General features: G+C 36.7%; 1 protein-coding gene across 4 annotated transcripts in view; it reads left to right on the top strand.

Moving 5' to 3' along the window:
• The window catches only part of DENND4A (DENN domain containing 4A), a 51,458-nt gene that overhangs the window by 2,285 nt on the left and 23,133 nt on the right, over positions 1–26,040 (top strand). For 2 of the 4 annotated variants that reach the window (XM_082768883.1, XM_082768880.1), the window contains exons 2-12: positions 6,226–6,311; positions 11,468–11,797; positions 12,395–12,644; positions 14,104–14,173; positions 15,767–15,936; positions 16,585–16,826; positions 17,683–17,749; positions 21,127–21,185; positions 21,863–22,007; positions 22,619–22,794; positions 24,825–24,925. In XM_082768883.1, coding sequence (XP_082625009.1) covers positions 11,490–11,797; positions 12,395–12,644; positions 14,104–14,173; positions 15,767–15,936; positions 16,585–16,826; positions 17,683–17,749; positions 21,127–21,185; positions 21,863–22,007; positions 22,619–22,794; positions 24,825–24,925 — 1,588 coding nt within the window. In that variant the 5' untranslated portion in view covers positions 6,226–6,311; positions 11,468–11,489. Of the gene's footprint in view, positions 1–6,225; positions 6,312–8,059; positions 8,092–11,467; positions 11,798–12,394; positions 12,645–14,103; positions 14,174–15,766; positions 15,937–16,584; positions 16,827–17,682; positions 17,750–21,126; positions 21,186–21,862; positions 22,008–22,618; positions 22,795–24,824; positions 24,926–26,040 lie in introns of all 4 variants that reach the window. The other 2 variants (XM_082768881.1, XM_082768882.1) reach the window with 2 other exon arrangements.

Here is a 26,040-nt window from a genome sequence, read left to right as displayed (position 1 = left end):
ACGGTTCTGCATGGCCCTGACAAGGGGATTGTGGGCACCGCTGTTTAGAACTAAGTCTGGAAGTGTTTAATCTATGGGATTTTGTATTAGAGGATTTATTAATCTCTGGGTGAGTTCTGCTGAAGCGTGTGATAGCTGGAGAGAACTGTCTTGTGACTCCTCAATGGAGAAAGATAGTATCTGGACCGAGCTGAATAATGAGAATCAGCTTTGTTAATCTTGAGATTCTGAAACAGGAAAAAGAAATTTGCAATGTCACTTAAGTAGTCAGCATCCCTTTTTAATTTCCATTGTATTTCCTAGCAACTGAATCAGTTAATTTTGCAAGTCATAGTAGACTAAAAGGCTTTTTACGAGAGCATGTGTAGAAACGCTTGTACTCATGGTCAGTAAAATGCCAGCACATAGTTAAAAGTGAAGAGTAAACCAGTCAGAACCTTTCTGAATCTTTAATAGCTGCTGAAACAAACTTTTCATTCATTGTCCTTCCTTCAGTTTTGACCCTAGATTTTAAATATTTTGTCGGCATGACCAAAGAGTTGGAGACTGAAATGTTGCACAACTTGTGTTGGATGTAAAACAAAAACCTTGATGTAACCTTGTTCAAACATAGTGTTCTAGGTGTTGGTGATTTCCAAGTATCTCGCTGTCTGACAGAGTTCCAGTAGCCCGGGTTTTGATACATCTCTAGCTGTGTTTGTGTTTGTTCTGAAGTTTTCTGGAAAGAATGCTCACACATTAAACGGAGGGGAAAATAAATAAAAATTGTTTGGGTGTCCCTTTTTGTTTGTTTTGTTTCTGGTTAAGTGCCTTACATTGAGTTGGGCTTCGTTAGGTGGATCGATGCATTTCTGAGACCGTTCTCATGTTTGTTAAGGAGAAAGTACTTCAGTCAGGCTGCTGTCATGTAGCGAAATTTCACTACATATTAAATGCTGACTCAAAACACACACACCCCTATTAAGGTCTTTGAAGAGAGTTTGTGCTTGCACAGAAAGTAAGGGTGGAGGTGTGGTTTAGAGGTTGTACTTGTCCCTCATCCTTCTGTAGCCTCACTTAGTGGTCTCGGGCAAGAACACAGAAAGGGCCCTGCATCTGTTCCCCAATATATCAATTCTGTATGCAAACAAGCTTTGCTATTGTGGGCACAAATCATGATAGAAGTTTTATGGCATACTAAACACAACAAATGTGAGTTATGCCTTGCTTCAGTTGAAGATAGCTATCAGGTAGGAGGTGAATATGTATAAACACTGACTGCATCTCCACTCCTCAGCTGCTTAAAATTTTAAAGAGTGGTATTGACCAAATAATTCCTTAAATTGAATGGGGTTCTTTGCTGTATTTCATAATAACCCTAAGATGTTTTCTGTTACGTTTCAGTTCAGCCTTAGTCTGTGCCTGGTCTGGGAACTTGGTCTGGGATTTGGAAGTACTCTGCTGATGTATGTATGCTTATAAAGTGCCCCCAAAGACTATACGGTCAAAATTAAGATATACAGAGAAGACTGTGTGAGGCGGTAATGTGGAGAGGTTTTGATCTATAGCAGTCATTTTACTGGCGGTCTATGGTGCAGAAATAGTCATCAGTGGTTCCCTAAAGAGCTTAAAAACAGCACTGGGAGGAGATTGTGGGGGAAGAAGTAGAAAGGAAAGGCTTCAGAAAGTGTTGGTCCTACTTCTTTAAATGGCATATTTTCCTCTTTTCAAAGTATACTTTCAAGTCTTAGATATAGAGCTACTGTAGAGGCTGAAATGGAGTGAAATTGAAGTAGGTAGTGACATGGGGGGGGTGAAAAAAGAAGAATGATCTAAAAATAGGGTGCGAGGAGTGAGGTGGAGAGTTAGAAGTTAGTTATCCAATTATAGCCTCAGTATTTATTCTGTACTTGAAATTTTACCTTTTTCTTTGGGTCAGAAAAAAGCATTAATGTAAATCGAAGTGTTTATATTAAACCATCTGAAATAAAAGTAGGCAAATAGCAGGTGCCTCGTATAAACTATATGTATATATACACAAATGAAGTCCCAAGAGAACTGCCTGTTTTGTATCTGTGTATGCAGGCATTATGCAAACAAACAGAAGGGGATTATAGACAGGACTCTGAGTTTGGTTTCATCTTGATCTTCAGAAGGAACTTGTGAACCTAAAGATTTATTCCCAGTTGTACTACTGAGTTCAGAAGCTGGTCCGGCTCTGGTAGCTTCTGTACGTCAGCAAGTTTGCCCGTGTAATAGTTTGACTATAAAGTGACAGCGAGAGAGCCAATGCTGCTCAGATCCTGCAAGTACAAAAGTAATCAGACTCTGCACAGTGCTGTTACTGAAATCCCAGTACAGGAGCACTCATCTAACAACCTGAACGACTTCAGAGTTACCTTGTGTGCTGAACTCCTCTTCGGGATGGCGAAGAATTCCTTATGTAGAGCACTGGGACAGACCTTTCCGTGAGTACTGTGCTCATAACGTCTAGCACGTGGCAGCTCTCCCTGGCTCAGTACACCTCAGCCTTTCCTAAAAGGGCGTGATTATATAACGGCTTTGGCCCAGGAGATGAGGAAGGGGTGTCAGGCTAAGTCTGTTCTGTGTTACAGAGAGGGCTGGCGTTGGATCCTGAAGCAGTCGTTACGTTAGCGTATCGCTGCCCTTCAGCTAACGCAGGGTGATGGCTGGGGGAATGCTACCCCGAGGTTGCTCCGTACAGCTCTGTTGTGCTACCTGGATACAGAGATTTACTAGATGTGGAGGGTGTTAGTCAGTGTTATCTCACCGTTAAACCTTTCCAGTGGGGTGTAGATCATCTGCAAATGGCAGCTGCAGCCTATGCTTGCCCTCCTCTCCGTGTCTGTAATTTGTAGCGTGGCTGGGTCCGATTTTCATGCTTTACAAGACTTTTTTGCTGGTCAGGGGTGTGGGAAATAAAGGTCAAGTGATCTAAGTCATAATTAAAATGTATTTTAAAATGCAGCAAAAATATTAGAAACAATTCCCACATCTTCTGCCTGTTCCCCCATGAATTCAAAATTTGAATTTGGGTAGAGAAAGGCTCCGCAGCCGAACTGAAGTTGATGTGTATGTCCAAATGTGGCTGGCTGAAAGCAGAACTCTTCTGACTGTCTTGGTTGATGCACTTTGACATTTGCAGTTACAGCTTTTGGTTTTGAAGCTTGATATTGGAAATTTGCTGCTTTCATTTGCCTTTATCTCCTGTGCCAAGGAAAAGAGAACATTCTGTTTGGGGAACTTCTCCTTTTAAAAACTTGTTGTATAATAAGTAGTTGTACAAAAAACATGGACTGGCTGCCCTCCTGAACTGTGTTTTGGATGAAGTAATATTTGCATTTTATAGTGCTTACCTTGGCTTCTCTTCCATCTTATTTACTATATATATTGTTGTCTGCATCCCTCTTTTTAAACACAATGGTACTGCAGAAATTGTTTCCATTCTCTCTTTTTTTTTTTTTTTTTTTTTGGCTGTAAATACTGTAATTTAGAAAGAGAAATGGAAGTTTTTAAGTCCAGCTCTGTTAAGATCTGTCATGAATCTCGTGGGATGCTTGAACATCACTTTTTTTGTTTTTTGTAGCCAAGGTTAGATGCCATGGGACTTTGCTGTGACACAGCTGTAATGAACTCCTAAGCAGCCTCTGCATTGTCAGACCCTCTCAATTACCCCTTTGATTTTTTTGAGAACAAAAATAGCAGTGAAGAACAAGGAAATGAAAGACTTGGTGAATGATAGTGGAGAGTATGGAAGATGTAGAAAATGCCTCAGCGTGAAGTCTGTTCCTTCCTGCCTCCTCTCTGCCAGTTATTCTGCTTCCTCCTCTAAGCTTTGGTACTCTAGATGGCTAGTTCTTGTTGGCTGGCTGCAGCAATCCCACTGAATCTAGATTAGCCTCTGAATTTAACCCTAATTTCTCTTTCTTCCTAAGCACTGCTGAACAAATCTTTGTCCTTCAGGTTTTGGCCAGCATTCCAATTTTGTGCTCCCAAACTCATTGTCTTGTGTTCTGTCCCTGCGCTCTTACCCAGCACTTTTCTGTTTCCCAGACACCTCTTAGAGATGCTTTGTTGCCAAGCTTTCTGCAGCTCCCTTGATCACCACTGTTTGGATCAGAGCATGTTAACCGTGAGTTGGTGCGGATGGTTGTGAACGGACCTGCAAAGAGCTTCCTGGCAATTCTCATCTAGTGATGTAGGGGCAGAACTTTTTACATTATTTTTGTTTTTCCATATACCAATATGTTTCTTAACTCCATACTACTGTTGATGCAGCACTGAAAGGAGTTGAGTGGCAGCAAGGGACTTGTTAATTACTGTGGTGCTCAATGTTGCTGAGCACAGATGTATGCAGTACTGTCTTAAAGTAGTGCAAGTGTTCACTGTAACCCTACTTGTTAGGAGTTTTCTCTGTTGCTATCGTTTGTTTAGGAGGTGGGAGGAAATGTGGAAAAAAAAAAAGCATAGGTAACATCCTACTGCAATAAAATGGTATGGAAGCCCTTGTTGTGTGGGGATCATTACATCCTTTGTACCTTGTTTCTCAAACTGAACAAGTAAATCCCTTACTTGATAGATGGAGGATGGCAACTACTTGTAAATGTGTGCTGCAGGTGCTTTGAGGCAAGGCTGCGTGTGTGCTGGCAGCAGTTTTCACTGTGTGATGCTAAAGTCTAGATTTTTCTTTTTATTTCCTTTAATTCTCCCTCTCGGTTATTCAGGCTAGTTGGCTAGGAAATGTGATCTTTGAATTGTCCACAAGGCGATTATCCATGTGGTAAAGCTGCTTATTTCTTAGACTTTTTGCAGCTCTGCCTGAGACCTGTGGGTGAGCCTTAATTTTAAGTTTTATTTTGTGGTATTCCTGGAACTTCGTTATGGATCAAAAGATCATTGGACAAAATAAGTGATGCTGCTCTTCCAGGTTTTCCTATTTTGTAGTCTTGTGTAGAAGTGTTTAAAGGTGATTGCTGGAATGTGGGTGCTGTATGGGTTAGAAAGACTTGCACCAGGGGCTGGATTCACTCCCTGGGCTGCAATCCCTGCTCCTTGCTGTAGGATTAATGACCTAAAAGTGTTGATTGCTTCTGCATGATCTGAAATTAATTGTGTTGTGCTTCGAAGTTATGAATAGAATCTTGAACTTTGTGTGCGCTCCCAAAAATACAACTTTGATAATTTAGCATAGTAAGTTTTTCCCACTGTTTTATTTATTTTTTTAGCTTCAGGAATGGAAGCAAATCCCCTTCCATCTCATGGTTTGCAGAAACCCTCCTGAGATATGCGCTTCTTCCCAGCCTTGTTTATGTTGCACTTAGTTTTCTGAAGGCTTCTCACAGTAGTCTGCTAAGAGTGTACTTCCAGTCTTGGCAAACAGAAGCCTGGCTCTAGACAAAGCTTATTTTTGACTGCAACCTTGCTGATGCTAATGAGTAGTTCTGGGAGACTGAAGTCTGAGAGCGTCTCCAGCAAGGTGCTCTCCTTGGTCCCAGGGTGGAAACATCTCGCTTCAAAATGCTTCGCTGGAGTGCAGGCTGCCTGGCTTGCACGTGCCTCGATGTAAAACACAAGCTCAAGTTACTTATGGTCATACCAATATTTAAAAGTGCTTATACTAGAGTTTAGAAGCTGTGTAACGCATCTGAAGAAGAACAGACAGTGAATTACGACAGTAACTGACAAGAAACTTCAAACTGAAGCTGGGAAAATGGGGATTTGGAATGAGGTGGCTGGATGGAAGAGTACAGGAGTATTGCTGGCTGTGGAGGGAGAAGCTCTGCTGGAGCATCAGCATCCTGCCAAGAAGAACAATGCTTTAAAGTAGAATTTGTAAGGTCATTGAGCTAGAGGAGCACTTGTGCAGTTGGCTAACAGCTTCTCCCATGAGACGTGCATGGAAACTAGTGGGAGACCTCAACCATTCTTCAGTGTTGTGTTTTTTTTATTTTGTGCTTGCTTCCTTAGAACATTAAATGTATTATGGTGTTTACATTTAAAAAAAATCAACTCAGCATAAGACTTGATATTTTGTTTCTGAAGTTTAAATCCTGGTGTCATATACAATTTGTTATTAGCTAAGGGACAGGTAACCTTGCTTTAGCAAGCAAGTTGTACAACGTTTACAATGTTCATTTACTGTGGCTAGGGCACTGGAGTGTGCAGTAAGCATAAGTTTTAACAAATGTACACATTGTTTAATTTCTGTTTTTACCGTTTCTGTAGGGAATGAAACTTTAACAAGAAGTCTGTGGTAAAGCCTGGCTAACAGCAAGAGAGGCAAGGTGTAGAAGAAATGCCTTGATGACAAGGTAGGGAAGACATTGAAAGATATTTTTAACAGGTTTCTGTTCTGATCTGGCAGAATTCCTGTCATACTTGAGGTGCTTCTGTTTTGTTCCCTGAGTTGTGTGCTTGCTAGAAGAAAATATCTGTGAACAAGGGCTTACCTCACTTTTGCTAGGTGACTTTGGGAATTTGGGGAAGGGATGAAGGGTTTTTTCCTGGATAATTGCAGTTATTCATATGTTCTCTAGACTGCTGAACTCTGATGTGATTTGTGCAGTGTCATGGCTGAGAAATGGTTCTGAGTAGCTGTAGTGGGACTGACTGATCCAGTTAACTTCATTTTGCTCTTACGTGATTGCTCTCCACATTTGTGTGTTGGCAGCCTACTTAGACAAGATAATGCAGCAGTGTACTCAGAAGTCTGAAATGCTAGGAGCTATTAGAACTTTACTGGCAATTTTTAAAAATTGGTCACTGATTTGTCTGTCCATTTGTCTACTCTGTGTGCCTCCAAAGGAAGGTAGGTCTTGTAATATGAGTATATGATGAATGATTTCAAAAATTGATTTCATCATTGTGTAATGAAATTTTGAGCTGCTTTAAGGAAAGGTGCATCACAGTGGCCTTCATTGGTTCCCAACCTATACTTGGAGATAGTCATTCCTTGTTTACAGACAGAATAATTCTGTGGAGTCAGGCTAACAGGGCAAAATGTCACCTGTTTTAGACAGCTAATGGATTTAAATAGTTTATTAATTTTAGTTTCTTAGTATTCTCGAAGGAAAATACTGGAAGGAATGGGAAGACAGGAAGATTAAAAGGTTACAAGGCAGTTGTTGCATCTGTCTGACAGAGGTAAGGTAGGGAAGCCTCTAATGGAGTGGCATGGTCGTTACTGCTGTCTTTTATGGGTTGTGTTCCTCTTGTGCATGCAGCAAGCATACAAGTAAGCCCTTTTTGCTCTCTGGGAAGACTGGCTCCTGGAAAGAATCCGGCAATGCCAGAGCCGTTCCTGTGGCCTGCAGCCCATTTACAAGTTATGTCCCCAAAAGTCTGTGGCTAGGAACAGGCTGGATGAATTGTCAGTTGTTTTTTTTTCCTTGGAAATAGTGTAGAGCATATATAGTAAACTTTGTCCTTCATCAAGTATCACGCCTGTGGCTGCAGCACAGATGGAATATGCAGCAGATCCGTGTTTAGTTCTCATCACGTGGTAGGGGAAAAAAGTTGAAATGTACTTCCCTCTTGTACTGTTTGAATGAGAAATGTGATCTGCTCAGAAATCCTGGTCGCTGATTTAGTTACACAAAAATGTGAGCTGGTATAAAATCATGCCTCTGAACTCACGTTTGCTTTATAATGAGAACTGTGGATAGCTTATAGCAAGTAGAAGAACTTTCTTGGAAGTAAAACAAGTTTGTGTGATCAAAGTCCCAGTGATATTCTTTTTAGCACAAAAGGGTTAGCCTTCTCTATCTAAACCTGATCACCTTTCTTGCATTAGGAGACTGTTTTGCACTTTACAGCAGATTCATTCTCTTTTTAACAGCAGCATTAGACCTGCAGAGTTGGATCACAAAGCTATAATTTTTCACATTAATCTCTTCTCTGCAGTTCTTAAAATGCTGGAAGCTAAGAATTAAAACAGCTGTGATATTTAAGCAGCAAAAATTAATAATTAGTGCTTTGTGAATGTTTATGGAGAAATAGGATGATATTAAAAATTTAGATTAAATACACAGTGAAACTGAGTTTACCCTTTGTCTTTCAGCAAAGTAATCGAGCTAGTTCTGTGGATCTCTGGTAAGGTTATTTGGTTGTTTCTCCTGTTCCCAATCTTTAGAAATATTTTGTGAAAAATGCTCTGTTCTCCCACACTTATTTGGTCACAGTCTGCAAAGTCTGTGTTTTGTGATGTCCTTACAAGTCAGTTTGCTATTTGTAAAGATACTTTCGTTACTGTTATTGATGATGTTTAAATTACAGTGGCATAAATCTGATGAGCAGGGACTTTGGATAGAGGCTGTTAATGATCTCCTGGCATTCTCTTCAGAGTTTGTATGCCCTTTTGCAAAGGCAGGCATCGCCACTGCCATCCTCCTCCCCTGTTGTTTACTCTCACTCCAGACATGCAGCCGTCAGTCCCCGGATGACTGAAGCGCAGAGATGCGATAGCAGCTGCTTCTCAGGGTGTCACCACTAATGTCGTTGCATTTCACCTGGGAATTACATCAGGAAACACGTTTGTGCAGTGTGACTTTATTTCTGTGGGCGTTTTTGTTTTGTTTTTTTTTTCCCTGGAAGTTGACTTGCAATATTATGTGATGTATATAATGTGGTTTGGAATACTTCTAGGGTAAGAGTTTGTATTCAGATTCATCAGTTCTTGTGAAATTGCTTTTCACATCATGATTATTTGTCACTCTGAAGTACTTCATATTACATACCCTCTTTCTGTGGCCTGTTAACATAAAGTTTGCATAAATCTCCTCTCACAGTAAACAGATTTTGAAAATCAGAGTATCACAGCAGCTCCAGTGAAGTCTGAGTTAGCTTGAATGAAGCACCACTGAATTGTTTTGATCTTGCCTGCTTTTCATCCCATTTTTGGCTGTGAGGCTTTGTATCACAAATCAAAGATCTAAAGGGGTGATGCATCATCAGCTAGGCCTTTTTTCTTCCCTTTTCTTAAAGTTGCATTAAATCCTGAAAGTCTTGCTGACTTGGGTATTGCTTGCTATATAACCTTAGGAAGCAAACGTGTGTGCTAGCAGGTGTTTGTATGTAGGGAATTCTAATTTTAACTGGTTATAAATGAGGAGAGCTTGCCCCAGTTTTTCTTATGTGCTTTTGGGAATGAATGTTTGAATCTGAGGGTTTTGCTATAAATTTAATCTGAAATAATTAAGCGTGAGGCTTACATTTTGAGATAGATATTATTCTTCAGCATTAAAGTATATACATCTTCCTGCTTGTTTACTTGTGATGCTGTTTTGGCTTTTGCCTCTAGAATACTGTGCTGCAAATGCACTGAAGCTGTAGGGCTTGCTCACAAATCACGGTTCATGTGATTATTTTTAAAGTAATAAAATATTTTATTTTTCAAGACATTGTGAAGCATTCTATAAATTGGTGTACTTTTGTGCAGTAGTGCTAATAAGGAAAGGAACAAAACCAATTTCTCCAAGGTGAAGTTCAGTTTTGTAGTGTTTGTGTTGCTTTGTACTGAGCCTGTGGTTACAGGAGGATTTTTTTTATACATAGCAATGTAAGGCATAATCAGCTTTAAGTCTACCTGCTGTCTTCTCAAGTCTTTTAATTCAGTGGAAAACTTCTTTTTCACCAGAGCTTATGATGGGGGAAGCATTGAGTTTAAATTGCCTGGTTGGTAGCTTTTAGCTAGCCAGCCCTTTCTTCCTGAGCGGTTCTTGAGGAATACTTTGTTATATGCATCTTCTGAACTGTCTTTGATGGTAGTTCCCTTCTGATCTGTGTTATAAAGTATTCCTTTTTGTTTTTAATGCATTTTTGATACATTCTCAAATGATACTGCTTTTTAAAAGCAACTGTTTAAGCTCTGATATAAATCTGTTTGTTCTCCTTCTCTCTCTGTTATTATTAAGAACAAATGATTGCCCAGTGCATTGTAGTTTTATAATACTGTTTTAGCTTATCTTTTGGTTTAGAGTGACTACTGCTTGATAAAGATAAAAAGCTGTCATGACTGTTAAAATGTAGTATACCATAGGTAAGTTTCACAGGGAATTATGTTACAAAATATTGAGAATTTCAATTGCATTAGCTAAAAAGTGTTAGTGTTTGGTCTTTGTGTTAGAATTAAATGATGCTTTGTGAAATTTCTTCATCTCTTTCTTGCATTTGTTCCTTGCCTGTTCTGGGTTTGTTGAAGCCAGATGTCCAGTGAAATAATAGACACGTGCAGGGGTTCAATTTGTATGTCTTTGGATATATTTGGATATATTTTCAAAGCAACTGAATTCAGGTGAAATTAAGCATAGTGGGAGCTACATTCTTCTCTCAGAAAACAATCTGAACAATTGTTTGCAAACCCTTGCAGTGCTGTATGTTGATGATTTGATCAAGAATCATGGTGGTATGAAGTTTTGATATAGCTTAGTACTTTTTAAGTAGACCAAAGAATAAGGAGAGCTAAAGCAACCAGGATGAAGGTGACGTGACAACTGAAGTCTTATACCAACCATTTACATTGTTTTGAATTCTGTGTGTGGAGTTAGCGAATGTTAGTAAGCTCTTCAAAGTGCTGTGTTGCAAGTTTCTCTTGCACTGACGTTTCTCACCCAGATAAAATTAATCCAACAAAAGTGTATCTTAAAAGCTTATCTGGTTTACAAACTTCAGAAGTTAATGACAATAAGTTCCTGAAGCTCCTTTAGCAAGGTTATAGCACATCTAGGGTTAGATTTAAATAAAGATTTCTAGCCCATTTCTCAATGTTCTGCAACAGGGTGGAAAGTATTTTCTTTATTTGCAAAATCATGCTATTAAATAAGATGCTGGGTTTATGAGACAAGACAAAAATACTCAAAAGTCTATGGCAAAGAGGTAACTAAATCTCCTGATAGATTGTATGATCTATTGTTTTCAAGGCCATCTTTTCATCATAAAAATATTACTTTGCCTGCATTGACATTTATTTACAACACTAGTAGCAAACACTGAAAAAATAATAATAATAATACATATATATTTATACACACACAAAAAGCGCTTATATGTAAAGGAAGGAAAAATGTAAATTCCCAATACAATTTGGCTGGAACAGCAGGACTGTTCCTTCTCATTATGGAAAGCTTCATGTGGTCTTGAATATTATTCTTTCTCAGTGGTCTGTACTCCATTGCACTTAGTTTAAATGATTTATTTAAAATATTTGGTATGTTGCTGGTGTATTGCTGCCTATGGATGGTTGCATATTGAGGATCTGAGTCCCAGAATTTTATGAAGTAACCTGGTATCAACGCCTAACATGCAAAATACTATATGATCTGATGTTGGATCTCTAATTCTTTTGTATTATTCTATTGCATTTTCATTCCTTTTTGAAGGAAGTTATAACAGATCAGAAAACATCAAATTATTCCTACTTTACAACAGAAAATTTCCAATAATATAATTATCTATATTTCTTTCCTACCAGTTCTATCATCTTGTAATGGAAGATGGAAGACAAAGGAGCTCGTGTTGCTGACTACTTTGTTGTCGCAGGATTAACAGATATTTCAAAACCACTAGAGGAAGAAATCCACTTCAATGATGCCTGCCATAAAATTGCTAAACCAAAAGAACCTATTACAGATGTAACAGTAATTATTAAATCCCTAGGGGAGGAAGTTCCTCAGGGATATAAATGCATAGATGTTACTCCCTCAGGACTGTCTGCAGATCTCAATAATGGCAGTCTTGTAGGACCGCAGATATACCTTTGTTATCGCCGGGGAAGGGATAAGCCCCCACTTACTGACTTGGGGTAAGTAGTTTTTCTGTTTACAGCAGGTGATTTTTGGCAATTTTATGTAAATAAAGCAGGTTTATTGAAATTTCATAACTTCTGATATAAGGCATGCTCTCAACAGAAAGATTGTTGTTGACTTAAGCATGCTGTAACACTGCCATAGAAATGATGTGTGATGGGTGACTTTCAGTAACAGCTGTGATCCTTTACATTTTGGAGTTTTCAAAGCAATTTATAATTTTCAGTGTATATGTTTTGTGTGGGAGAAATATTCATGTATGTATTACATACTGAAATGAAGTCAATTGTGTGACATTCAATTCTTTGAAAAGACTCATTGCCTGGTCCTATGAAAATAACATTATTTTGCAGTAAACAAAACACTAAAAAGAAATTATACATGAGGAAAACTACTTTCATCACAAAGTTTTTCAGTTAGGAGTGCAGTTTGCTGTAATGCTGACTTAATTTGTCACTAAAATGTTTTGATGAGATGAGCTGCTGCTAGACTACTACTATTCAGTTATAATTCTGATGTATAGTATTAGCGTTTGAAATATTAAAAACCAAACCTGTGTGCATTCTGATCTTTGTTCGTCCCATTTTAATTAGGGTCTTATATGATGGGAAAGAAAGATTGAAGCAAGGCTGTGAAATAATTCAAGCTACTCCATATGGTCGGCCCGCCAATATTAGTGGCAATGCCTCGTCACAGAGAGTGTATGTCACTTACCGAAGAGCATCCGAAAACATGGCACAAAACACGCTGGCTGTTACGGATATATGTATAATCATACCAAGTAAAGGAGAAACCCCACCACATACGTTCTGCAAAGTTGACAAGAATCTTAATAATAGTATGGTAAGATTCAAAATCTGAATTTTGAACGCTCGCTGTGCAGTGATGTAATGTTTGTGGAATGTTTATGATGGTTTGTATCCGTACTCTCTAAAGATAAATCAAATCTTGGAAGAGTTCAAGGTTTATATTACTTTTTTGTGCTTGGAACTAAGTCTTTCTGGAAGTTTTGGGTCAAACAGACCTTTTAGGGCTGACATACAAATGTTAATTTTGGATTAGTCCTAACACACAGTGATGCAACATGTTCTCTAACTGGAGAGTTCACAGGCTGATTTACTGTTGTGATGGGAATTCTGTATCTAACAGCTATATTTCTTGTTTTTAAACTCTCCCATTACCTGCAGCATTATTTCATGTAATTCTCTTCTGTCATTTCATAAGCTTTTTTCAGAAGAAAGATGCTTGTAAGCAATGTTGTATCCTGCTGACTGTAAGCCTGTTTAAAACCATATTAATGTTCCAAAGGTAGACCTCCTAAAATACACAGGCATCACAGCACTTTGATTTGCAGAACTTAATGTTCAGGTATCTCCTCGTTGAGCCTTCAACCCTATATGCTGGCTCTATAATGTGTACCTGTTTTTAAATAAATGTCTGTGGACATCAACAAATGGATTTTTCAGTTCTGCCAGCTCTTGTATTGACTGGGTTATGGGAGAGCTGTCTTATATAAATTATTTTCTTTCTGCCATCCCTAAAAGCTTTGTGTGTTCCTAAAGGGTGCACCTATTTTTCCAGTCTATGGCTTCCCCACTTTCTTTATTTTGGTGTCCAGAAATTGAGAATGTCAAAAAGATTTTAAAATGGGATCAGTGCCGAAAAGGAAATCATTGTTTAGAAGCTGAAAAAAACTATGTTGTTAGTGTTATATCACAGATGGAGTAAGAAATAAGGCTTAAACATGAGCATGTTTAAAATGCAGGCGCAAAATAAAATTATTAAAAGTATTAACTTAAAGTAATTCACAGATATAGTTCATATCAGAAACACTGCTGTGGGTGTGTAAATAAAAAGTCTGCATGTATGAATGTGTATCTATCTACGTATCTATCTATACACGTTCAAGCAAGAAGTTTAACAAAATGGAGAAAGGTTTAAATGTTTATATAGATGATGATTATACTTGCAGTTCTGTAGTTGAGTTAACAAATGTTTTGCAGAAGAATTTATAGCTTTCATGCTTTGTTCAGACTGTAAACTAGTTTTGTTTTAGAGCTCAGACCGAGGCCTGCGCTGGGCTGGTTATCTCAAAGCTGACGTGGTACTTCCAAGTCACTTGTTTGTGGCCCTTGTCAGAGAGGATACTGCAACAGGCCACTGATTTCTGTATCTTAATGCGCTACACTTGTGTGTAGATTGTGGCTCTGTGAAAATGAGGAAGAGGTTGTCTTCCCTCCCTACTTTCTGTTATGTTCTCTTATTATATTCCGCTGTGTAATACAATTTTTTTTTTTTACAGTGGGGCTCAGCTGTGTATTTGTGTTATAAAAAGTCTGTGGCAAAAACCAACACCATATCATATAAAGCTGGTATGTAGCTACTATTTACCATTTTTATCTTCAGAATGTGCAGGGTTATTTGTAATGTATTACTTTTCTTCTCTTTAGGAATTACTTGACATAAAGGCTGTCCTGATATTATCAAAAAGTGAATCTTTCCCTGAAGAATTCTCTTAAAATAATTTTCTGAAACAAGCCTTAGAATTATGTCTCATGACTCTCTTGTCTTAAAATGTGCTTTTAATTGGAAGCTCAGTTGTGTTTTGATAGGTTTCTAGAAGCCTGTATGTCTCCCATCTGTATTTTTGTTGCTGATGACTGTCTTTAGAGGATAAGTGCGTGTGTGTGCCTATCTATGCATAGGACAGTATCTCAAAAAATATTTAATGTATTTTCATGATTGCTTTCTTTAAGAAACATTTTGAAGAATAATGCAGAGCTCCAAACTGCCTTAGACATCAGTGGAATTGAACTCTTTAAGCATTTTTGGATTGTGTATCATCTTTACTTTCCTATTTATAAGACAGAATTAGATTTGCTATGTCTCTGATGAAATTTATTGTTGTTTTTTTAAAACCCTTAATTTCATTTAAGTGTAGGCCACAAGCATGATTCATGTTTAAGCTTTAGTGCGCTTCTATCCCCTCGAGACACTGCTGTCTGTAAACAATAGTAGTTTAGGTCTGACTAAAAGGTGCATAATAAATTAGTTAATAAAAATTTTAAAAAGACACAATATCTGATAGTAGCTTGCACAAAACTTTGCTTTGGGGACAGAGAACAGACAGACATAGCATGGGACACAAACAGACCACTTTTTTGATTATCAGATTTTACTGTTGACTAGTATTTCTCTGTATAATATAAAAGAATGTGTAGGGATTATATTTTCCGATACAGAAAAATCCCTTCCCATAATATTCTCAGTTTGCTGTCCCCTGGGTTGTCAATAAGAAGAGATAGCTACAGCCATATGATGTAACTGAAGACTTATGTGTTAAGAGCCTCTTCCTTCAGAACTGTGTTTTACAGCTATACTTAAAGCTAAGTCTAAATGCATTAGTTTGATAGTACATCCACCAAAACCTCAGATAGGTGGATCAGCATAGTTTGTTAGCTCAGTTCTGGAGATAGCATCGTCTTCTGTTTCTACTATTTGCCATCTAATGTTTCCATTACCAGGTTTTCCTGGAGACCTTTGTTAGCAATAAATAACTATTTTCCCTGAAAAATTGAAAGCATTAGTGTTCTTTCTCAGTTGTTCAGGTTACCCTTTTTAAAATAAATTAAAAACTATCATGAGTAAGAATTTTAAACTATTATTATAATAATAGCTAAGGTGTCCATAACCTGTAAACAAAAAATGAGAAATGAGAATAATTCCTAGAGCAGTAACTAAGTAGGACTTAAGTACTCCAGGTGATTTCTCCTTAGGCCTTGGGAGTACGCTGTCTCTTTCCAGCTGCACGCTATACCTCATTATTTCCAGCTTTCCTTTCCTGCCTTCCTGAAGTTATTATATGCTCATATGCAGTTTTTATGGGCATGTTTTTATGGCGTGAGCTACTGTAAACTTTTCCACTATTACTTATGTAACTGCCTCTTTACAAATTGCCTTTAAAGGTTTAATATGCAGATATCCTGAAGAGGATTATGAATCATTCCCATTACCAGAATCTGTGCCTCTTTTTTGCCTACCTATGGGTGCAACGATTGAATGTTGGCCATCTAACAGTAAATACCCTCTCCCAGTTTTTTCTACATTTGTACTAACTGGAGCTTCTGCGGAAAAGGTAATTTGAGTTAAAGATTTGGTAGTATGTCTGTTCACATTGATGATAATGGATATTTTGGTAGACAAACTTGAATCTATTCATTTGGACTTAATTCAAAGCCTCCTTTAAAAAGTGTTTATTTCATTATTTTTCATTTATTTCACTGATGGACTGTTGATAATATAAACCTGTCGTTTGCTTTTCCGTCTTGTTAACTTTTGAAACTACAGAGCTATAAAAATTTTGAGTGAATATACATGCAAATACGCTATACTTTTTTGCTGCCAGCATATAAAACTTCGTGTGTATGTACTTGTCCTATAAAGTAAATAGGGTGTCAGAGGAATACTGTTCCGAGCTGTTTATTAAAGGATTCTTAAAATAGCTTAAAAGGTAATTGTATGAACAGTTGACTGTAGCTGTATAATCTTTTTCCCCTCACACTTAAATTGCTTCTTAGATTAATCTTTTTCATATGACATCAAGAGTTTAAATAATAGACAGTCTGGATTTTCAAAGCCCTAAGAATATTCCAGAATAAATTACTTCAAAAGAAGATGCATTAATGTAACTTTTCAATCAGTAACGTAAATTTGATTTCCTTATGCGTTTGCTTTGAAGACTTCGGCAAATATATTGACTTCAAATCAACTGCATTGTTTACAGGTATATGGTGCTGCTGTTCAGTTCTATGAATCGTATCCAGAAGAGAATCTTACAGAGAAACAAAAATCTCAACTGGGATTAACAGCTGCTGTCGAGGGAAAGTCAGATGCATGCAGAACAGTTCAAACAAACAAGTGCATTTGTCTGCTCTCTCACTGGCCTTTTTTTGATGCTTTCAAGAAGTTTCTTACCTTCCTGTATCGTTACTCCATTTCTGGTCCTCATGTCCTGCCCATTGAGAAGTAAGTAACTCCAAAAACCCATAATAGTTATTTCAGCTGATGCGAGCACTTCTGTTGCATATAACTTTCCTATAATATCCTTTTGGTCTTAGTCATCAAACATCATTTGTAATGATTACACTAGATCAAGCAGCTCTGCTCTGTTGATTAAATGTAACTGTTTGTACATCATGAAAAAGTAGAGATTTTTATTTTTAAGTGCCTGCAAAGGTGTGTGTATCTGTAACTTCTTTTTTTTATCCTTTAAGGGTTTGAGTCCTTAAGCATATTGATTAGAAGTAAGATTATAATTTTCTTAGTATTACATATATCACTCTCCTATCTTTGTTTGCAGTTTTGCATTTTTTTCAGATACCAATTTATGGTGCAATAAGGTAATAGATTGAGTTTGAATTGTTGTACCTTAATTATCTTCCACTATTTGTTATAAATAACCTCACTTCCTTCTTATATGAAGGATCTTGCATTTTTAAATGCAGAGTAAATCCTTCTATCCAAGGAGGGATTGATGCCTGTAATTAGTGTGTAATACCATTTAACGCTTCTAGGCTAAAAAGAAACTTTGTACATCAGATTTCAAATGCAGTATTTGTTTTTTATATCACACTTCAGTGTTTTTTTCTAATTGAACTTCGATCTTTTATGACATTTTGATTAAGTATTTTTGTGATTGTTTATCCATTTCATTGTTCTTTGTAACTATTATACTACTTTTAGAATTCTGGTGATGCCTTGAGGTCCCTTCCAACCCCTAAAATTCTGTGATTCTGCAATTTTTATATTACTAGTAGTAATTTTGTCTTGCGGTAAAGTGGTTTAAGCTTATTATTTCTACTAAATCTTTTTTTTCTTCTAGACACATTTCTCATTTCATGCATAAAGTTCCTTTTCCATCCCCTCAGAGGCCAAGAATTCTAGTGCAGGTAAGTGTAAAACTTTTCCTAAAAGCTATGTCTTAAGTGAAGGCAAAATAGCTGTTGAACAGATTAGTTAATGGAAACTGTAATAGGTATGTTCAAACTTTTTTTAATGTTCAGGACTTCTTTTCCTAATTTCAGACACTTAAAATCTTTACAGATGTCTTATGGTCTGTTTCCAGCTTAGTTTAGGACTCCAGTGAAGTATTACAATATACCAAGAAGATTACAAGAAGATTTAGTGACCTTGGAATTTTTTTTTTTTCTTTGAGTATATACAGAAATTCATGTAAAGCTACCCAAAGTTGGCATCTGGTTTGACTTTTTTTTTTGCAATAGCTTTTGAAATATTTTCTTGCCCCTCTATGAAAACTGCATGTAAAATAAAGAGGTCTAATAAAATTAAAACCCCATGTGAAGAGTATATTCACAGTTACCTTTTTAGCCAAAGGGCTTCATGCTGTCCTCTACGTAATGAGTAGTTATTAGTGAAAACTGTGAGGGCCATGCACATTCAACAAAGGTACAGTTTATCAAATGTGACTCTTATTCTGATCTGCCTCCAAGATCTAAACATACTTTACTATGTGTGAGGTTACCTGTTACTTTAAATTATATCCATGGACACTGTTTGTAGGAGAGAGGGGAAGTCTCTATTTTAGACTTCTCAAGTGTAATTTAAATCTTTCCTCTTCTTCCTAAGAGGCAAAGTGGGTAGAGACATTAAAACTTTATTGCTGAGGAAAAGACATCTCTTTTTTGGCTGTAGTTATTCAGCCAGCCATGTGTTTTTGAATGAGTTGTTACAAAAACAATGTTACTCTGTGTTATTTCCTGTAGAAAAATAAAATACGGAGTGCCTTGTGCAGTTTTTCAGTTTTAATGCCATAACCTGTATGCTAGAGAAGTCTTTCAGAGCAAATGAAATCTCAGGTTGTGTCTTTATGTATTAAATATTAAAAATACTCCATAATGCACTTGTGTTTTCTAGAGAACTGACAAATATTACTCTTCTAGTAAAAGGGGTATGAGAACAACTACATTGAAACTGTATCTTACGTTTCTGTCACTTCTATTATGATTTGGAAGTTCCATTCAAAACCCAGTCTGTTGACATTGTTTTTCTGTGTATACTCCTTCAATAAAATATTTACAGTAGGGAACACTAAACACATGCTTCCAGGAAACTGAGTGAGTTTAGAGGAAAACATTGGATTTTTTTTTTCAGCCTAAATTTTTAGGGAACTGTATCCAAGTATAGACAGGTGTGTATCCTGGAACAAAAGTTGAGGACATGGGTGAGCGATGTGAGATTGTCTGTGACACCGTGCTGTTTTCAAAACACTGGATGTATCAAGTTAATACAACTCTAGTAGCTGATACCACAGATATAGCTTTTAAAAGTAAGCAGGAGATGTTGTCTGTGAGTATCTACTTCCTTCAAGCTGTTTCCAAGGACTGACTTGAGTTGTTCGATACTGCACTGAAAAAAAATCACAGGTGGTAGTATCAAAGATGTTTTCCCAAAAATCGTGTGATCAGTGGTTGTGTTTTTGAAGATTACAGGTTTCAAGGTTTCTATTTTTGAAGAAATTTCTCTCTGTAATTTAACTTAAAAGACTAATTTTTTTGCTAAGTAACTAGTATAGCAAATCATTCTGAATGCATGTTACTGTTAAATGTCTTGCCTATATGCTTTCTGAAAGGGAGACTTGATATATTTTTAATAGCTGCCTGTATACCAGTCTGGATGTGTGACCCATTCTTAGATCGTTCTTAACATCTGTTACAAGTCAGAGAGAACATGGCACGTGTCTGACTTATATTGATGGTTATAATTACTTCAGAAATTAAGCATTCAGGAATGTTGCTGATTGCCTGTTTCCAGCTGCTATTGTTGATAGGCTGTTTCTGATCTGCTAGACCTCATTCTCCATGGCTGACACCCCCTTATTACCCAGATGTTGCTCTTCTAATGATGTATTCACAGCCTGCAAACTTCAAGTGCATTGAGTAATACTTTTCTCCCCTTGAAGAATAGGGGCAGAAAGTGCCTCTTCTGCCTGAGGGAGGTGTGCACTTTGAATAGGCGCTTGGTTGTGTTTATGTGCTTGTGATGAAACACAAAAGTCATAGGACATTAGGCTGATGCTTCCTTTCTGGGAATAGTTTATGCAGGTTACCTCAGGCTGAAAAAATGAGTTCTTTGAATTCTTTCACCGAGCAAGTTAATGGTGGTAGTTGTCACAAGATGACTTACTGGAGAACAAAGCTAGCATGCACAGCGGTGTGGTCATCCTGATTTGTCATTGAAGCTAAATGGAGCATTGGCCTTCCAAAGTTCCGTTGTATGAAATACGAAAGGATGCAGCACTGCAGAGAATCTTTTTATTGTATGCTTTGTGTGGTTGACAGTCCGGGCACAGCATTAGGTAACTTGATGCTTCAGCATTTGAACTACTACTTCATCTCATGTTTCTAATTTCTATTGTCCAGTCACTTGCAGGGGAGTCTAAGGTGAAACATACTCAAAAATGAAATGCTACTAAAAGATGCTTAATTGTACGAGTTACTGTGACCTGCTGAATTGCTACTGCTGTTTGTATCTGTGCTTTTATGCAGTAGATAGACAATGCATGACTTAGCAACGAGGATTAAGCTAACTGGTATCTTGGTACCTTTGGTTTACTAGACTGAAAACCCATCAGATGAGTTGTGATAAACTGATTGCATATCTGTACTCTTGTATTCATTTAATTCTTCCATTCATGTTAAATATATGAATGGTTTCTCCTGTCACCATTAGAATATTGCCATTTTGTCCTATCACCATAAGACCTTCATCTTGGATCCTTGACCAGTGTGAATTTCGGTCTATACCAGATTTGAGCTGAGCAATTTCTACCAGCTAAAAGCCTAATTCTCGCGAATTCTCGTGTCTTCTGAAGGAAATACTACTTCATAATACAGTCTGCCACCTGTCTCCTTAATTTCTGTCCGTCTCCTTCCCGCTCGATCTAAAAAGAATCCTCCCTGAAAGCTGTGTATGAACTATGGGTCATCGCTTCTCTGAAGGTTTAGAAGGGTTTACTTTCAGCAGTTAATATATTCACTTTTTAGTGTATTAGCTAGTTTAAATTCCTTTTTTTATGGATATACAATGTGCTCAGTTCTGACTGAGAAAGGAAGGGAATGCTTTGCCTGCTTTTCATTAAAAGATACTGATGCATAGCACTGCACTCTGCTTTCCATAGTACTGTACAACTGGATTATGTAAGGTTTGGCATAGTTTAAATTTTATCTCTCTGTTCTGTGCTATTGTTATATAGCTTCTGATAAATAAGTTCAGAATAAAACCAATGTATTTTAAAATCTTTTTCCAGCTATCTCCACATGATAACCTGATTCTTAGCCAACCTGTATCATCACCCCTTCCACTGAGGCAAGTAGCAGTATCTTCTGTTTAAACATGAAATGTGTTCTGACTTATACTGAAAAGTTTCAATGCTTTGAGCTGTAATGGTGCCAATTTAAGTCTTGTCCTGGTGCCTTTTGTAGTTAATGTCTCCGAAATTTATTTATGAGATTAGACCTATGCCCTGTCAAAGAGACATACTTAATTAATAATATCTGTGCTTGTTTTTTGTTGTTGTTCTGGTTTTCTTTTGGTTTTAAATAATTCTAGTGGTTCTTGAGGCAGAAGATAGATAGATGGCCCTTGTAGGAATTGGCACCCGGGCTCCCAAGATAGCACAACTTTGGTATTGTGGGTTAATTAAAGTAGTTCTGTGCCTGTCTTAACTTTCATGTCTGTGCAGGAGAATGATTAAAGAAATACCTGTAGTTTCCCTGTAAAGTGCTACTCAAAAAGAAAAATCATTGTGCATGTGTCCTAAAAAGAAGTCTAGTCTCATGGCATCATGGTTACTGTTGGAAAATAACTGTTCTTCACTGGACAATGAAATATACCAAGTAGTCTATTTTGCTGTCTTATTTGAAAGAAATATTTGTAGATTTAAGTTTATAAAATCTTTTTCTAATATCTTGTTTTCTATTTTATTACTGGTTGTTTTTTTCTGGTCACTTATAACTCACCAGTGTGTTTATATTTTTGAACAGTGGGGGCAAATTTTCTACACTACTTCAGAACCTAGGACCTGAAAATGCGGTAACTCTACTTGTGTTTGCTGTGACGGAACATAAAATTCTCATCCATTCATTACGACCTTCTGTCCTTACTAGTGTGACAGAGGCATTAGTCTCTGTAAGTAATGTTATTTTAATTGTGCACTTGTACGTGGAAAGAATAATATTTTTAAGATAAAATCTAAAATTAGTAGTAATGTTGTTAGGCTTAGAGAGAACTTAAAAAATAGAATACAATTTAAGATCTTTAGCAACATAATTCTTCATCTGTAATGATGTTCCATGAAGACCACAGAGAAGATAGCTACTGTTGGCTTTTTGTGTGTAAATATCATATGATTATGTTAGGTCATCACAGTGCAGTGACCCCAAATTCAGTGATTTCCTGTTTTTTCCCAAGTAGTACTGAATTCTATCTTTTAGAAGAAAGGAAACTAATATGCATTTAACATTCTCAATCAGTTTCACTCATTGAAACTCATTGTTTCACTACCTCTACCGTAAGCAGTCTGTTACACTGAAGAGCTCTTTTTCTACAGATTAAACAAACTGAAATTTAGAGAAATGAACCCACTTTATTAAATAAAATGCCTCTAGAATTACAGTAAAGTACTCTATTACCTGTCACGTCAAATATTTTTGAAGTGGGGATTAGTCAAGTGTGTTTTATAATTGAATAGGCTATTATACATATTTAACCTATGTTTTTATCTCTGCATGTTTTCAAAGATGATATTTCCCTTCCACTGGCCTTGCCCATATATTCCTCTCTGTCCCTTGGCACTGGCAGATGTATTAAGTGCACCATGCCCGTTCATAGTGGGAATTGATTCAAGATACTTTGATCTCTATGACCCTCCACCAGATGTTAGCTGTGTTGACCTAGATACCAATACCATTTCTCAGTAAGTATTTATTAACAATTTTTCTTTCATGTTAACTTTATTTTACTCCCCCTTTTCAAAGGAAAACTTGCCTTATTTTTTTTGGCAGTGAAACTTGAGTGGCTTTTTTGTTTGTTTGCTTTAAACCTCTGAAATTTCTAATACATAATCTTTTTCAAAATGAGGATGCTAGAAATAGCTATTTCTTGTTCAGCATGGTAGAGTGGAGGCACAGTCCTCATGCAGCATTACTGCCTCTTACTCCAGTACATTGAAATCCTTCTGCACGCATTAGCACATTTTCTGGATTAACCATATTATGTTTTGTTTCATTGGTTCCCTAGAGGAGAATAATCATCTTAGTTTTTCCTGATTGGCTGTCTTAGTGTTGAAGAAATTTTAATGTCTTCAGATGGACATCTGCTTGAAAACTGTATCAATGAAATTATAGCCCATATTAATGTGCAGTATAGGAACTTGATACTGAGAATTAGAGATGCAAACTTTTCATGAATTAGAGTCTTAATTGAGACTTAAAATAATTCCATCATTAACAAAATCAGTGTATTAGTATTTCTCCTCCAGATCTGTGTAGAGCCTGACATTTTTCTATCATACTAATTATCTAGCATTTGAAATATTAGTAAGGGATAGCAGTGCTCTGTTAAAACCATTGGGAAATGGTATCAATAGCCAACATACAGAAACTATAGTAGCACAGGGAAGACACAAGTAGCTTTTGTCCAGAATTTTTGCCCAAAGGCAAGACTGGAATGAAACCACAAACACAGATCATCTGTTTTGGCTTCTGAGTAGGTATTTCCATCTCAGTATTGTTACGATAATCAAAGTATTATTTATTTTCATGTGATGATGTGATACAGAAATAGTCTTTTCTACAGAAAAGAGGGTAAGACTTATAAGTCAGATTTAAAAAAAAAAAAAAAAAAAAAGTAGCCTGTACATGTATTTCAGATTTACTCTTGCATTTCAGTAGAATGCTTATTATATTCAGTGTATACTTAATGCAACTTCATTCTCAAAGTCTTTGGTCAGTGTTCTTTCTTATCCTTTTGTTGGCAGCAGTCTTTCAGCATTATTATGCCTAACTAAAAACTTAGGACCTTTTTCTTTTAAACTTTCTTACTTATAGGCTCAGTTTCAGTAGTTCTGTGTAGATTTCAAGAAGACTGTATACATTAAGCATCCATAAATAGGATTTACGGATTTTATGCTGATATCAAGCTTGTACAGTAGTTCTACTCTGAAGCTTTTAGGAACTGGTTCAAACTAGATTGCAGTAACGTTTTGTTTAGGTTTTGGTTAAGAGGAAAACATTTGTACATTTCCTTTGTTACTTGTCTAATTAGATACATATTCATTAATGGCAATAGTTTCTTATTTGCAATTATTTTTGTTTCCATTTTACCTTTAACTGATTTTCTGTATGTTTTCTTAGGACACAATAGAACTAACTTGTTTTTACAGGAAAAAAGTGTCAAACATGCTGACGATTTTTCCAACTTTGGTAGGGTCTCGAGGCTTGCTGGTGCCCTCTGGTGACAAATTGTATTTTTTTCATTGTGATAACAATGTAGTTAAGTCTGTATCTCTGTGCACTAAATGCAAAGCAGTTATGTCAAGTTTATTTCAGGATATTATCAGCATTCTAGTCATTATCCTAGTTTAAATAACTGCAATTTAGAACGTAGCATGTGTAGTGGTTAAATGTGTGACGGCAAGTGCTTAATTCTGTTAATCCATTCATCTTTCTTGAATTCTATGTGGATCGATTTCAGTGCTAAACTGTGTCTCCACAATGATTATCCTGAAATAATAGGTGTTGGTTGAATGTCTGTAATCAAATCTCCATACAGTAAATCAAGTTTGACTTTGTTAGTTGGTTTTCAGTCCTTCTCAGCACTGTTCCAGTGGAGCAAATTGTATATGCTCTACCGTTACTATGGTGGGATAGAAAAATCTGGATACAAGTCTATACACAAACATATTTCCAGTGTATACTCATACTTTTTTTCCCTTTGTTTTTCCAGGACTGGAGATAAGAAAGCTATTGCCTGGAAGATCTTACCAAAGAAACCTTGCAAAAATCTGATGAACACTTTAAATAATTTATATCAGCAACTGGCAGAATGTGAGTGGGGAAGTAGAAAATGATTGACATCGGATATAGTGTGCCACAGTAACAGATAAATATAGCTAGTTAAATGTGTTCTTAAGTCACCCATTATACTAAACATAATTACAGAATGATGTTTTCATACAGAACACCACAATTTGTGCTTTAAGTCCAAAGATTAGAACCCACATGGGGGCTTTTGAGATGGAGATTTGCATATATACAATGTGGAGCTCAATAGATATTACATTGTATTAACTGTTATCCTTGTACAAGAAAAAAGTCCTTATGAAAAGGGAATAATAAAGCAAAGAGTAGGTCAGGAGCTAATAATCTTCAGTTTTGTCATCAAGGCTGGCTCAAGTCTGCTGATATTTTGACAATTGAGCTAGCTTTTACAGTCAAGCTGATAATACTTTTGTTCTGATTCTGTGTTGATTTATTCATGTAAATAATTTTATGCAATATATGTTTCCAGCCTTTACATTCAGGAAACAACCAAAAAGTAATTCTAGGCCTTTTATTAGCTGCAAGTTTATTTCAAAGATATCTAAACATGATTGACTGAGGAGAAAAAGTACCTGAAACTTTAAGGTGGGGGAAAAGATTCAAGTTTTAAGATGGAAGCTTTCTAGAAACATTGAGGTTTTAACTGTACAGCAGTATTCTGTTTTGAAGTAAATGTTTTTAAGGAAAACATTGTTGATAGAATCCTCAAATACTGCAGAATAAGGTGTATTGAACCTTCATCTAAATATCTAGAAAACTGGATAGAGATAATGTTAATTAAATTATTTAAAACAAAACATTTGGAAATGTTAGGTGGCCTCAAGTATATTTATGTACTTGAGTATCATAGCTAAACGGCTTTGTGAAGTGGGAAAGAATTTGGCCAGCACTCTGACATACCTGTCTGCTTACAAGGTTCTTTCCATAGACGTTAGTGAGAGTCTGAGGAGCAATCATGCAAGGCAGTTGTAACATCAAGTAGCTGTGGTGATTGCTGTCACTAGAATGTAGTTGTCCTGCATGGAATGTATTGAAACAGAAATTTACTTAAACGCTTTTTGTGCAGCATGCTACGTGATGCAAACTTTCAATTGCTTCAAAACTTTGTATTTTATGAAGTC

The sequence above is a fragment of the Aythya marila genome (genome assembly GCF_965140915.1).
Source record: "Aythya marila genome assembly, chromosome: 11".
In the NCBI taxonomy this organism is placed as follows: domain Eukaryota; kingdom Metazoa; phylum Chordata; class Aves; order Anseriformes; family Anatidae; genus Aythya; species Aythya marila.
The sequence above is the reverse complement of the archived record's forward strand: the minus strand, read 5'-3'. Positions and strand labels throughout refer to the sequence as shown.